Source organism: Arvicanthis niloticus, chromosome 16 (genome assembly GCF_011762505.2).
Source record: "Arvicanthis niloticus isolate mArvNil1 chromosome 16, mArvNil1.pat.X, whole genome shotgun sequence".
Lineage (NCBI taxonomy): Eukaryota > Metazoa > Chordata > Mammalia > Rodentia > Muridae > Arvicanthis > Arvicanthis niloticus.
Genome location: NC_047673.1, coordinates 44,412,841 through 44,426,213, shown reverse-complemented (window position 1 = coordinate 44,426,213; position 13,373 = coordinate 44,412,841). Strand labels below are relative to the sequence as shown.

The 13,373-nt window shown below is 34.1% G+C and overlaps 1 protein-coding gene across 2 annotated transcripts in view; it reads right to left on the bottom strand.

The window, feature by feature from the left end:
* Gpm6a (glycoprotein M6A) overlaps positions 1-13,373 on the bottom strand; it is a 238,771-nt gene that overhangs the window by 104,450 nt on the left and 120,948 nt on the right. Inside the window, exon 1 of one of the 2 annotated variants that reach the window (XM_076914156.1) lies at positions 8,713-8,788. The exons of the other annotated variant lie outside the window; for it this stretch is intronic. Coding sequence (XP_076770271.1) covers positions 8,713-8,773 — 61 coding nt within the window. The 5' untranslated portion in view covers positions 8,774-8,788. Of the gene's footprint in view, positions 1-8,712; positions 8,789-13,373 lie in introns of those variants that run through there. 2 annotated transcript variants of the gene reach the window in all.

Sequence of the window (13,373 nt, the reverse complement as noted above, 5' to 3'; positions counted from 1 at the left end):
CTCTCCAAGCCTCTCCATGCACAACCTTGCTCTATCTCAAAGACATACTCTTTATTTCTTTAATTGTTGTATAATTTTTTATTCCTAAATATATATTTACAATATGTTTACAGTCCATATAATATGATATGTATAGGATTTTAGAACTGACCATTTAATATTGGATAAAAAAAATTGGGAACACTTCAAGAAAGTTTTATGGTCTAGAAGGTCCTGTTTGGTGTGACTTGATTAAGATAGAGAGCTTTCTATTAAATAAAATAGCATTAGACAACATATGGAGTAGGTAAAATGAATGAGAGGAAAAAATTGTTCTAGACTTTTCAACTTGAATATGAAAAGAAAATCTCAGAAATAAAAATACAATTCTGGTTACTTGCAATGCACTAGCATTTTGCAACTTGGTAAAACTTTCCTTTACTGATTTTTAGGCATCGTGTTCCAAAGGTTCCTAGAAGGCTTGTACTGAAAAACCCAATTGTGAGATGAATATTGATCTTAGTTTTTCAAAAATTCATGAAAGAGTTGAATATTCATGTGCCTTAGAAGACTTTAATCTAAAAATGACACAATGGGAAACATATTAGAATTTGCCCTTAAGAAATTACCTTTATCAGACTGTATTATATGACAAATCTATTTTCAATAAGAGAAGAAAATAAATGAAAAAGGGATACATAGAAAGTAATGCTAAATAATGCATCCACAAATAACAAAAGTAAAAAGAAATGACCATAAACATATGTAGCATCCTGTTCTTATTTTATTCTTGGTCATTTATGTACTATCATACTAAGATATTTTCTGTCAAATTCATTAATATTGCATTTTCATGGAGTTTGCCACAAATCCAGTTCTAACAGTAGTATAGATTATTTACAATTGGCCATTTGTTTTCCAATGATCTTAGGATAAATCCAACCTACTTGTTTTGGTGGAGAAAATGAAATTGGTAGAAATCTACATCTCCAGCAAACCACGCCCTTAACTTCCTTCATTTAAGCATTTTCTAATATCTCATAAGTTTACTGTTATTTCTACCTAAAATATTATCTCAAGTAAGTTCAGGTCTCCAAAACTGTTCATATCTTACATTTTAGCTTGAATAATATCTACAGAAAAAGCATTCCTAACTTGTAGCAAAGGTATCCTTTAGGCTTTTGCAGTGTCTTTCAATAAAGATAGCATTTTACATATATAGTTGCCACTTGCTTCTGACCTGTAAGCAGCATATCTGTGTTATGCTAAGCACTACACAAGAATAGAGTAAGCATTCAATGTATAGAAATAAACAAATGAATAATTATGATAAATGAATAAGCGAATGAATTCATTTATTGAATTAAAATATACTTTTTAAATTTTTTAGCTTCTACAAAATGTTTTTTAATTTCAACATAACTCATACCAGTTCTCAGAGAAAGTGTCAACTTTGCATGTATCGAACATCTTTGTGCCATGTTGATGACAGAACAATAAAACTACACTTCACAGTCTAAGCAGTAAATCAAAACAGAAATAGGAAACTGTTGTTTGACCTGGTTCCTACACAGAGGAAAGGTTATAATTTCATGAGCACTGATTAAGAGAAAAAGGCAACTCATGGATGGGACTCTTGAGCCCAAATATGTTCTCTGAAAATAGAATCACCTATCACTATGAATGTGTTTGTACAACAAAATATTGACACAATTTCTAAAACTTATATAGTTTCTATTGTCTCTGTTCTCAAATTTCTGGAAAACCAGAGATACAACTTCTCCTTTTGGCAATATTCTGAAATATTCATAAAATAGCATTTTCTGAAATATAGCAGGAACCTACAGAGATAAAAATGTAACTTTTTGTTAGGGAGATGAAGAGAACTGGATATTATCAAGTGAACTGAGAAAAGCTAATTTCAAAAAGGCGGATATGGTATGTTTTCTCTCAGAGACAGATTCTAGACTGAAATGAAAAGACAAGATGAATGAATGATGCTATTATGGAAGTAAAAGAGTGAGTGGGGATGAGACAGAAATAGATAAGGAGTGAATGAATTTAAAATGGTAATACACGTGTATGGTGGTTTGAATGTGAATAGCTCCCATAATCTCATATATTCCCATAATCTCATATATTTGAATCTTTAGTCACTAGGGAGTGGAACTACTTTGGGAAGAATTAGGTCTGACCTTGTTAAAAGACATGCGTGACTGAAAGATTTTTTTCAGAAGCTCAATCCAGAACTCTAACTCTCTCTCTCTCTCTCTCTCTCTCTCTCTCTCTCTCTCTCTCTCTCTCTCTCTGTCTCTGTCTCTATCTCTCCTTACTTCCTGTGGATCAGGCCATAATGCTCTCTGCTCTCAGCTCCACTGCTGCCATATCTATCTGCTTCCCACTATAGTGATCACAAACTAACCCTCAAAAACTGTAAACAAGACTCAATTAAATGCTTCTTTTTATAAGAATTATGGTGACTCTTCACATCAATAGAACAGTAAGATAAATGAATGAAAAATGTTTCTGTGAAAACATCATTTTATATGATAAACACCAACCTTAAAACAATTATGATTGTGAAATATTGTATCTAATATGCAGTCATTTATGCTTTTCTCAACTTATTTTTATGTAGATCATGATTTCAAACTATTTTACTAAGTAATCCTCTTTCTGTAAACCATATGCCACCTGTGATTAGCTTCCATGAAAATATAACCAAGTTGCTTTCTGGTTTCTCTTCTCTGTTTCATTGGTTCATTCATTATTTCTAGTGATAACAATATTTTTTTAATAACCTTAGCATTAAAATGTCTGTATGAAAAAACAAATCTTCATCTTTGCCCTTTCCTTAATTCACCAAAATAGCCTTAATCTTTTAATTATCCATGTACATGCTAGAAACACTTTTAAAATGTAAGAAAGCTTCATTGGTATATTTACACAATGTAATATTACTCAGCTATTAAAAATAATGAATTCGAGAATTTCTTAGGTAAATGGATGGAACTAGAAAATATCATCCTGAGTGAGGTAACCCAATCACAAAAGAACACACATGGTATTTACTCACTGATAAGCGGAGATTAGCCCAAAAATTTGAAACAACAAAGATTCAACTACCAGACGACATGAAGCTCATGAAGAAGAAAGAACAAGTGAGGATGCCTAGGTCTTTCTTAGAAGGAGTAACTAAATACCCAAGGGAGCAAATATGGAGACAAAGTGTGGGACAGAATCTGAAGGGGACGTTGTAGGGAGACCATTCCATCTGGGTATTCATTCCATGGGCAGTCACCAAAAATAGATGCTGATAGGGATGTCAGGATGGGAAAGCTGACAGCAGCCTGATAAGGCTGTCTCCTTAGAGGTCCCCCAGAGTCGGACATACCCAGAGACAGATACCCACAGCTATCCATTAATCTGATCAAAGGTTCCCAACGGAGGAGTTAGAGAGTAAATAGAAGGAACCTTAAGGGCTGGTGGCCCTGTGAGGAGAGCAACAATACCAACCAGCCAGAGCTCCCCAGGGTCTAAACCACCAGCCTAGGAGCACATATGGAGAGACACATGACTCCAGCTGTATATGTAGGGGAGGATGGCCTTGTTGGGCATAGGTGGGAGACAAGGTCATTGATACCCTGAAGGCTGAGCACTGGGGGGGAGGGGGGAATCTGAGGGTGGGGAGGGGTGCTGGAGGTAGAAGCAGGAGGAGGGGGGATGGGATAAGGGGTTCCTGGGTGGTGGGGAAAATATGGTAAGGGGATAAAATTTGAAATGTAAATATTATATCCAATAAAAGGGGGGAAAAATAGAAAATAGAAAAATAGAAAAGCAGTTAGAACCAACATTTTTAATAAAATGTCAGCCCTCTTAAAAAAACTATCTTGATACTAAAATTTGTTTTGAGAATTGTATATTGCAGAATGATCAGCCTTGGTGTATCTACTCAACAAGCAAGCTGGGCAGACCTGCTCAAACCTCTGAGGTCCGGGAATTCCATCTGGAGGCAGCGAAGACACAGCATCAGAGGATTGTCAATTTGCTCTTCCCCCCACTCCTCTTCTAATATCTCAACGCCCATAATCAGCTTGAAGAAGCTAATGATGAGTCAGCGCCCCTATTCCCTGGGCTTGGGGACTAAGGTGGTAAATGTTGGGCTGTCTCTCTAGGGAAAAGTAGTGGTTTTGTCGGAATAGAGAGGATTAGCTAGGGTTTATTGCATAGCCATAACCTATTAGTAGAAATCTGTATAATTAATATCAAGATGAAAATATAAATTCTTAAATGGCACCAATTTACTTTGTTTACGAATTTTAAGATTTTCATTGGCATGAGCTTCTTAGTGATATAAGACTGAGATGAACATTGTTACTCCCATAGGCATTGTACCAGTATAACACATTTAGGAATACAAAGCTTAGACCCAGTCCTTCTTTAACTTTTTTAAACTGATTTGAGATGGTCAGCCTGTGAGTTAAGGTACTATAGCAAATTCATGACTTGGAGTTTATTATAAGGGTGTTCTCTATGTTTTATTTAGAAATCGCTGAGTGGAGTTAACAGGCAACAGTCCAGATTACCTTACATGGATAGCTGATTTTCAAAACATCAGAAAGCCTTAGAATTGACATGACAAACATTTCAGTATTAATGTTCATTTTCATTAGAGACCTGTCTGCTCCGGACAGCTTCCTATATTGAATTCTAAGAAGAAACTGAGCATCCTTGGAGTTACTCCAGTTGTGGTGAGACAGCCACTAGGCAAGAATTGCCACTTTCCTTCTACAGACAAATTACTGTCCAGAAAAGGACACACTTGCAGAATAGTCGACTAATTATATCTGCCTAGACAGAGTAATCAGCCCTTAATAATTCTGCAGCACTAACGTCTGTCAGATGATCCTGGGCCAGAAGGCAGAAGAACAGATGCTCCAACGTTTTGAAGTAGAGCGAGTGTCCAGGTGTTCAGAGGTCTCCATAAATTGGCCAAGTTTTAGAAACTATGATTTGTGCTTCCCACAATTATAGTCAACTCAGTCATTCTGGATTTCTGATGGGGTTGAAAACATATAGCTATTGACCTTAAGAGAAAAGATCTGAGTGGATGGTCGTCAGCTGACATTCATCCTAAAGCCAGGTTCAGAACTAAATGTTTTAGTTAGAATAGATGACAGAGGAGCTGGTTAGTCAACAAAAGGATGGACTGGGTATTAGGACTATCCTGTACCTCACTGGTACAAATTGGCATAATTATGCTCTAATTGTATTTTGAGAGAAAAGTTTCATTTTAACAGGAAGGGTGATGTGTAAGAGGAGCTAAGGAAGGAGGAGTACTGAGAGGAAGAAAAGGAGTAAGAAACACACACACACTCACTACCAACTCTTGTGGGAACTAAGCTTTGAGAGCATGTATGTTTGAGAGAAAAATTCTCCAAGCTATTCTAATGGCTGAATATATTTGCAGGGTTGGTTTTTTGTTTTTGTTTTGTTTTTGTTTTTGTTTTTCAGCAAAAAGTCTTTCATTGTGATCTGCTCTATACTAAGTAGAAAACACAAGTGCTCAAGTTCTGAATATACTTGAAACAACTAGAAAATATTCTCTCTATTTTCCCCAGAAAGTTTTATTGGTATTGAAATATATAGTTTACTCAGATATACATTTAATACATCATAACTTCAGGAAGACTATCAAGGCACTAAAAAATTCAAAGACTAGATATACTACTGGTATGAAAAGTTTCCTTGCTCCTTCTGCACTATTGGTTTCAAATGAACTCTGTAGAACACCACTTGACCCCATCCTGGTTTTGCAACAATTACACAATCCATCAGCTTGCAACAGCTCTTTATGGCTTTCAGCAGCATGCTCAAGACACCAATAAACATCCCACTACAGTTGTCCTAGATAAAATGCAATGCTGTTCTTAGCATTTAATAATGCAAGTGTTAAGAAAGACATGATTTATTCTTCCTTCCATTCCCCCTAAATTTCAGCATCATCTGCCTACAGCACTTATGTGGCAGGCAGCACACATTTTTTAATATTTAATATTTTAATCTGTATGCTATTAATTTCCCTTGCCTATTATTGAGAGCAGAAAACATTAGATGTGATTGTCTCTTTCTCACAGCTCGTGAAGTGAGGATGAACTTATTGTGAGATACTCAGCTTTCTGATTAGTTATTACTTAGTATAACTATGTATATATGTAGTTCTCACGTGACTATGAGATACATATGTATATAGATACATATAATGTCTGACTAATTTTATTTACATACCTGAAAATATGAAGTCTTTTTTAAAGTGATTAGACTTAAGGCATTCTCTAAAGAATGGAACACATAACTGGCATATTATTCTTCCCAAAAACTATGGATAGATAGATCATGAACCCTAGGAGCGAACCTACTGTAATTATTTGCTAAAGGGACAAGGGTGTCTTTGTTCACTAGTACAGCTTAAATCACATACTCACCCTTACACACTGGTAGTAGTAGACTTCAATATCTTGTTCTCACCAACAGACAATTTATTGAAACAAAAAGTCAATGGGAAATGCTGGAGATAACTGATGTTATAAATCAAACGGACCTAACATATTTACAGAACATTTCATCCACACACAAAGAGTATACCTTCTTTTCAGTCCCTCTTGGAAGGTTCTCTCAAGTTTATCATATACTAGGACATGTCATAACACATACAAGAATATTGAAACAATGCGCTGCATTCTGTGACCACAATTTATTAAAGCTGGAGAACAACAAAAACAACAGAAATTTTACAAACTCATGGAAACTGAACAACTCATTATTTGATGAAAAAAAGTCGTAACAAAATTGATGAAAAAATTAAAAGACTTTCTTGAACTGAAAATGAATATACAATGTATCCAAACTTATGGGATACAATGAAGCGTGTTCTAAGTGATTCATTGTATTAAGTGCCTACATGAAAATTTTGGGGAGATTTCATATTAGTAACTTAGCAGCATAACTTGAACCTCTAGAACAAAAAGACAGACTCACATCTAAAAGGAGAAGATGAGACCTAATGAAACTCAGGGGTAATGTAATAAAATAGAGACAAACAAACAAAAACTTATACAAAGAGTCATTAAAACAATCGAGAAAATCAATAATATTGAAAACTCTTACACAAATTTTAAAATGTCAGAAAAATAATATCCAAATTAACAAAATTAGAAATAGAAAGGAAGATATAATGACACTTCAGAAATCCAGAGACTCATAAAGATATATTTGAAAACCATACTTTACCAAGTTGAAAAATAAAAAAGAAATTAAAAAATTTTCTCAATACATACCATGTAAACAATTTAAACAGGCCTATAACCCCTAATGCATTGGTTCTCAATCTGTGGGTCATAACTCTCTTGGCAAATCTTTACCTCCAAAATATTTTTATTATAATTTATAAAGGTAGCAAAATTACAGTTATAAGCTAGCAACAAAAATAATTTGATAGTTTGGAGATTACCGCTACATGAGAAACTTTTAAAATGTCACAGAATTAGGAAGGTTGAGAAAAACCCCGGTAGTGAAATAGAACCAGTAGCTAAAAGAATTCAATGTCCTTCACACCTAAATAAAGCTCAGGGCCAGAAGGTTTTAGTTGGTGCAAAATTCTACCAGAATGTCAAAGAAGAATTAATGCCAATCCTCCTCAAATTTTACCACAAAATAGAAATAGTAGAAACAGTATGACCAGTTAATTTCACAAGGTCACAGTTGCCCTAATTCCCAAATAAAATAAACATGAATGAAGAAAGAAATTATAGACCAATGTATCATGTGTACATAAATTTAAAACTTATCAATAAAAAATTGCAAACTGAATATAAAAACACATCAAAATGAATATATACCATTCTCAAGTAGAGTTCATCTCAGAGACATAGGGATGGTTTAACATATGTAAATTGATAAATATAGTCCACCATAAAAACAAACTGGAAGACAAAAACCACAGTATCATCTCACTAGATGTAGAAAAGGCCTCTAACAAAATCCAACACCCTTTCATGGTAAAAGTCTTGAAAAGATTAGGGAAACAAAGGATATACCAAATCATAATAAAGGCAGTTTGCAGCAAGCCCAGAGCCAACATCAACTCAAGTGGAGAGAACCTAAAAGCAGTTCTTTTAAAATTAAGAACAAGACATGATTGTACACTCTCTTCATAACTTCTCAATGAAGTCCTTGAAATCTTAACTAAAGCAATTAATGCATATGACTAGTGGAGTGAGATTCTAAACACCTTTTGTGTGCTCTCTACCCCAAATAAGAAGAAATCTAAGAACGTTTCTAACCACTCAATAGACAGAGCTCCTGAAATTTCTTACTGATAAATGTGTATTACAATAGGCATGCCTATATTGTCTTAGAAAGTACAGGAACAGAGAGAGCACGCTAGGTTTAGTTCTTATGCTATCATATGTAATAGTAGTAGTAGTAAAAGAAACATTTAAGGTACTCTGTTTTATATGAATGTGTACTACTAGCTCTTAGTTTAACTTTAATAATACTTTATATTTAATAACTTTTATTTATTAACTTAATATAATATAAATATAAGTTAATAAATATAATAAAACATAATAAATATAAATAAATATAATAAAATATAAGTTAATAACATATTTATTAACTTTAATAAAGAAATAAAGATGTTCTTTATTTCTTTAAAAAAAATCAACATACATGAGAATGCAGGCAGTATGCTTCTTAAGCCTGTGCTGCAGATATAGCACCAAAGTACCATGAATTAAATGATGGCAAATACTTTGGTTACATCAGCAGGCTTAGAGAACAGTTAGGTGGATTATTTTCCTCACGTAGGAGGCTTTCAGCCATTCTCTATGCTGTGTTAGATCAGCTTATGGGAATTCAGGTAAGGCAGCATTCAAATGATAGCTTTGCAAGCCAGCCCTGTGCAGTCTCCATAACCTCTTTACCTTCCTGCCTCTCATTTGTAAAGAAAAGAAAAAAGAAAAAAACATGGAATGCCTATTCAGCAGTGATTTGCTGAGGATCAAGTGCTCAGCACAGGTGTTGACACAACCACGAAAAGAGTTTAATACTCCTGTCTCCTTTCTTAAGCCTCAGAAGTGTTAAATAAAGTGTATAAAGTGTATTTAAAGTGTTAAATAGCTTAAGTGTATACTCCCTTAAGCTATTTAGGGAAAGAGAAAACCCTGAGATAATGGACAACTAGTGTTTAAAGCAATTTATATTTTACCAACCCATCAAGTAGCTCGTCTTTGTAAAAGTAATATTTTTTTTATAAATAAGACTTTTTTGGCCCTAAGCCAGTCTACATTTATTTTTTCAACAGCTAGACTGATAGAGATTTGGTTCATCAATTTCTGGGTCAATTCTATATTTTGTATGTCTTAGGTTTTTTTCAACAAATTTGGCCACAAAGTAGAATTGTCTTGTTTTAATAAGACAAGCATAGGAAAGATGCTATGTACAGTCAGCTAATAAATCACATTTAAATATAGGTAAATATTATCGATCTATGCTGTAAATTGTTTCTAAGGTTTAGCATGGAAACATTAGGAAATATTATAAGCTTAATTTGTGGAAGCATTTTTGACCTCACTTTAAAATTTTATTTAAAACTAAAACTGAGAAGATAGCAACTGTATTCTGTTGTGTCAATATAAGGCAATTATGTTTTTAAAAACATTTTGCCACCTATAATACAAAACACCTATTATTTTATAATAGAAGTCTTTTCACATATATTTTAATATGGGTATATGTTAATTCTTAATATAAGTTCTAATACTCCATGTTAAGTTTTTAATTAGAGTCAACAAAATACTTATTCCTTAACAAAATTAGTGAGAGGTTGGCATCTTCAAGTAGTTTTCAGTTACAGTTATTTCATGATTTATAATGGGGAATTAGTTAAACAAACTAATTTTAAATAGGAAAGACCATGATTTAAAAAGACCTCAATTCATGGAAGCTACAAAGGGACATTCCTTAAGGAGCTGCTGCCTGGGAGCTACATCTTGCTGTTCCTGCACCCAGGCTGAAAGAACATCTAACACATGACATTGTCCTGGGGGATGGGGGGACAAAGGAGAATGCTGACTGAATATATATGATTTTTCACATTCCATGGAGTATTTGACTTCATCATTTAATGGTGTAAAGTGTGGTTTGCAAGTGGTATTTCTTCAGTATTTCAGCAGTAAAACATTGATCGGCAGTTAAGTGCAATGTCTGCTCTTGCAGAGGAACCAGCTAAATTTCTAGCTCCCAACCACCTGTAATTCCAGTGTTAGAGATTGTTATGCCCTCTTCTGGCTTCTGTGAGTACTACCAATACATGATGCTCATCCATGTAGGTAGAACCCTCATACACATAAAATAAGCATGTTTTTTAAATTAAAAAAAAAATGTAAACATTACCAGCATTTTATATACATGTAAAACAAAGAGACTTTGTTTTATTTCACTAATAAAAGCATAAACATATAAAAATGGTATGTTTCCAGTTGATCATTTAATAACTCTACTCAAATATAACAATAACTTGTAAAGATTATATTGAGTAAACTGCAATGTACAAAGTTCAATGAAATGTCAAACTAAACAGCAGTTCCCTGTTCCAGGATATTTGACCCTGGTTCTAGTTAGGGTAGCTCAGCCTTAATCCCTTTAATCCCTCTGGCTAGAATACAGACATGTGCTAGGTTCTCACCTTTAGTCTCACACAATAAAGGTAAAATAAGTTTGTAGAAGAAAGCAACGGTGTTTGAAAGTGATGTCTAATTGAGTCACAGACAAAATGGTGAATCAAAAAAAGATCTGACAGAATAGGATATGCCCAACTTTCAGGAGATGAGCCTGGAAAGGAAGCTACTTAAGACAGAGAGAGAGAGAGAGAGAGAGAGAGAGAGAGAGAGAGAGAGAGAGAGAGAGAATACCAGAATGAAGAGGGTACAGTACAGAAATACAGTAGAGGGCATGGCAAGAAGGCAGTAAATTTTATGGGAAGGCAAATTGTACAGAAAGAGAAAGAGAAGGAGGCAGTTTTACTGGGAGCATTTTCAGAGACAGGGTGAACAGAGAACAAGCTAGGCACAGGTGAAGATAGAACAAGCCAGGGAATGAGAAGGAGCCAGGAGATCAGAACAGATTAATACAGTTAGTTTGAGGCTAAGCAGAACAACTCGGAGGCTGAGAGAAAAGCCAGATTGAATATGCCAGCTGGGAGAGGAGTGTGAGCCAGAACAGTTGACTTGAATCAGTCAGCCAGAATAAAGAAAGAATAAGAAAGAATAGCAAGGCTCAGAGGCTGAAAACATTCTAAACCCAGATTAGAATGTAAAGAGGCTAGGAAGTGTCTAGGTTCTAGACTTAGGATAGCAGTCAGAGGCATTGAGATTCCCAGTGAGATTACAACAAAAGAATAGAAGATACTTCTACAATTCTCAACATGTGGGCCTGTAACCCTTTGGGGGTTCAACCCCTGTCACAGAGGTTGCATATCAAATATCCTGCATATTAGATATCTGTATTACAGTTCATAATAATAGCAAAATTATAGTTATGAAGTAGGAATAAAAATAATTTTATGGTTGGGGTCATCAGGACATGAGAAACTGTATTAAAGGGCCACAGCACTAGGAAGATTGTGAACAGAATTAAATAGTAAAGTCAATAGTATAACTGGATCTTAACTGATAAAATGTCCTAAAACACTATTTTGCCTAGAGAGTTTTTGGCTAAGAATTTTAACCAGTTTCAGTTTTTGCATATGAACATATCATTAACTAAATTAAAAATAAATTACCAGGATTACTCTTTATGTAACAAATGAGCAAGGTAGATACAGATTGGTCATGATACTTTCCTAAATTATTTTATTCACAACATACTCATGTATTGAGTAACTAATAATTATTTGTCATCGCTGTAATCCGGATGAGAAGGGTCAACAAAGTGGCCTCTAGACTCGGTGGTTGTCACTCCATGAGATGGATTCCCATCCTCTGGAGTTTCAGAATGCTATTGAGGCAGAGAAACAAGACAAAGAGGGTGTTTATGTCCAAACAGGCTGGGGTCATAAAGATCAACAAAAATTCTTAAGTAGATTTTAACTCGTGTGCTGACCATGAGAACGCAGAAGCCATGAGCTAGGAGTAACTGAAAGTTGCTCTTCAGAATTGGTCATTGAGCACTACTGACATTGGGTTAACTCCACTATCTGATCCCAACCAAGCACTAAGCATAGGCATATTTTTAAATCATATTTGTTATACACACAAATATACAAATGCTTCTTATAACTGTATATAAATATTTAGGACATAATCTATAAAAAGATGATGATGGTGATACACAATGCTTATGTCATTGCTCTTTACGGGAGGTGGAATAACCTAAAAACATAATATGTTTCACCTCACATTAATCTTAAACACAACTCTGTTAGGTAGGCACTAACGTTACCTCCTTTTTCAATGTATCAGAAGTGGGGTCAATGGATTCAAATAAATTTACTGAGATTGTTAATGAGGACTCAAGTCAATACTTTTCATAGTTTTGAGAAGAGCATATGTAAATGAGAATGCTCTGATACATGTGATACAATAGTCCTCCATTTTGGGCTTCTTTATATAACTTATACTTGTTCAATTTCATGGGTAGAGTTTTGAAAATTTCTAATATATTTGTCCATCAATGTGTTTGTTTGTATTTCCTCATATTTTTATCTATGGGCCTATGCCATATCCTTTACTAACCAAACTAAAAAAATAATTACTTGGCTAATCAGCACTGTGTAATTTAATGAACAATATTTATTCATCACTCAAACTGATAGGGGATCGAAATTACTGAATTTGTTTGATCTAAAAATCTCATTTATCTATTTCAAATAGATAAATCTCTCCTTTACTAGAAATAGAATAACAGATATTTCTATTTGTTCTATTGTTAAATAATAATTAAAGGTGAGATTCTATCAAAACACAAGAAGAAATTAAAAGGCATGCTATTTATTTAATAATGGATTTCTGCAGAGATGTATGGAGAATAAAATTAAGCCACTGTATAAATGGTAAAAAAAAAAAAAAAAAAAAAAAAAAAAAAAAAAAAAAAAAAAGATACTTGAGCTTAATGAATCACATATTTAAGACCAAAGATGAAGGAAAGAAACAAGGTACAATCATACTTAATAATTGTATTTAACAACAGATGATTTCTTTGTATGGTACTCTTGTGTTTGTTGTAGCTACTCTTGAGGATGTTTCCATTCCAAGAATATAAACTATTTTATGTCTGACCCTAGAAGGTAACTTATTTTCTATAAGCAATGCCCAATGAATCAAACATAAATT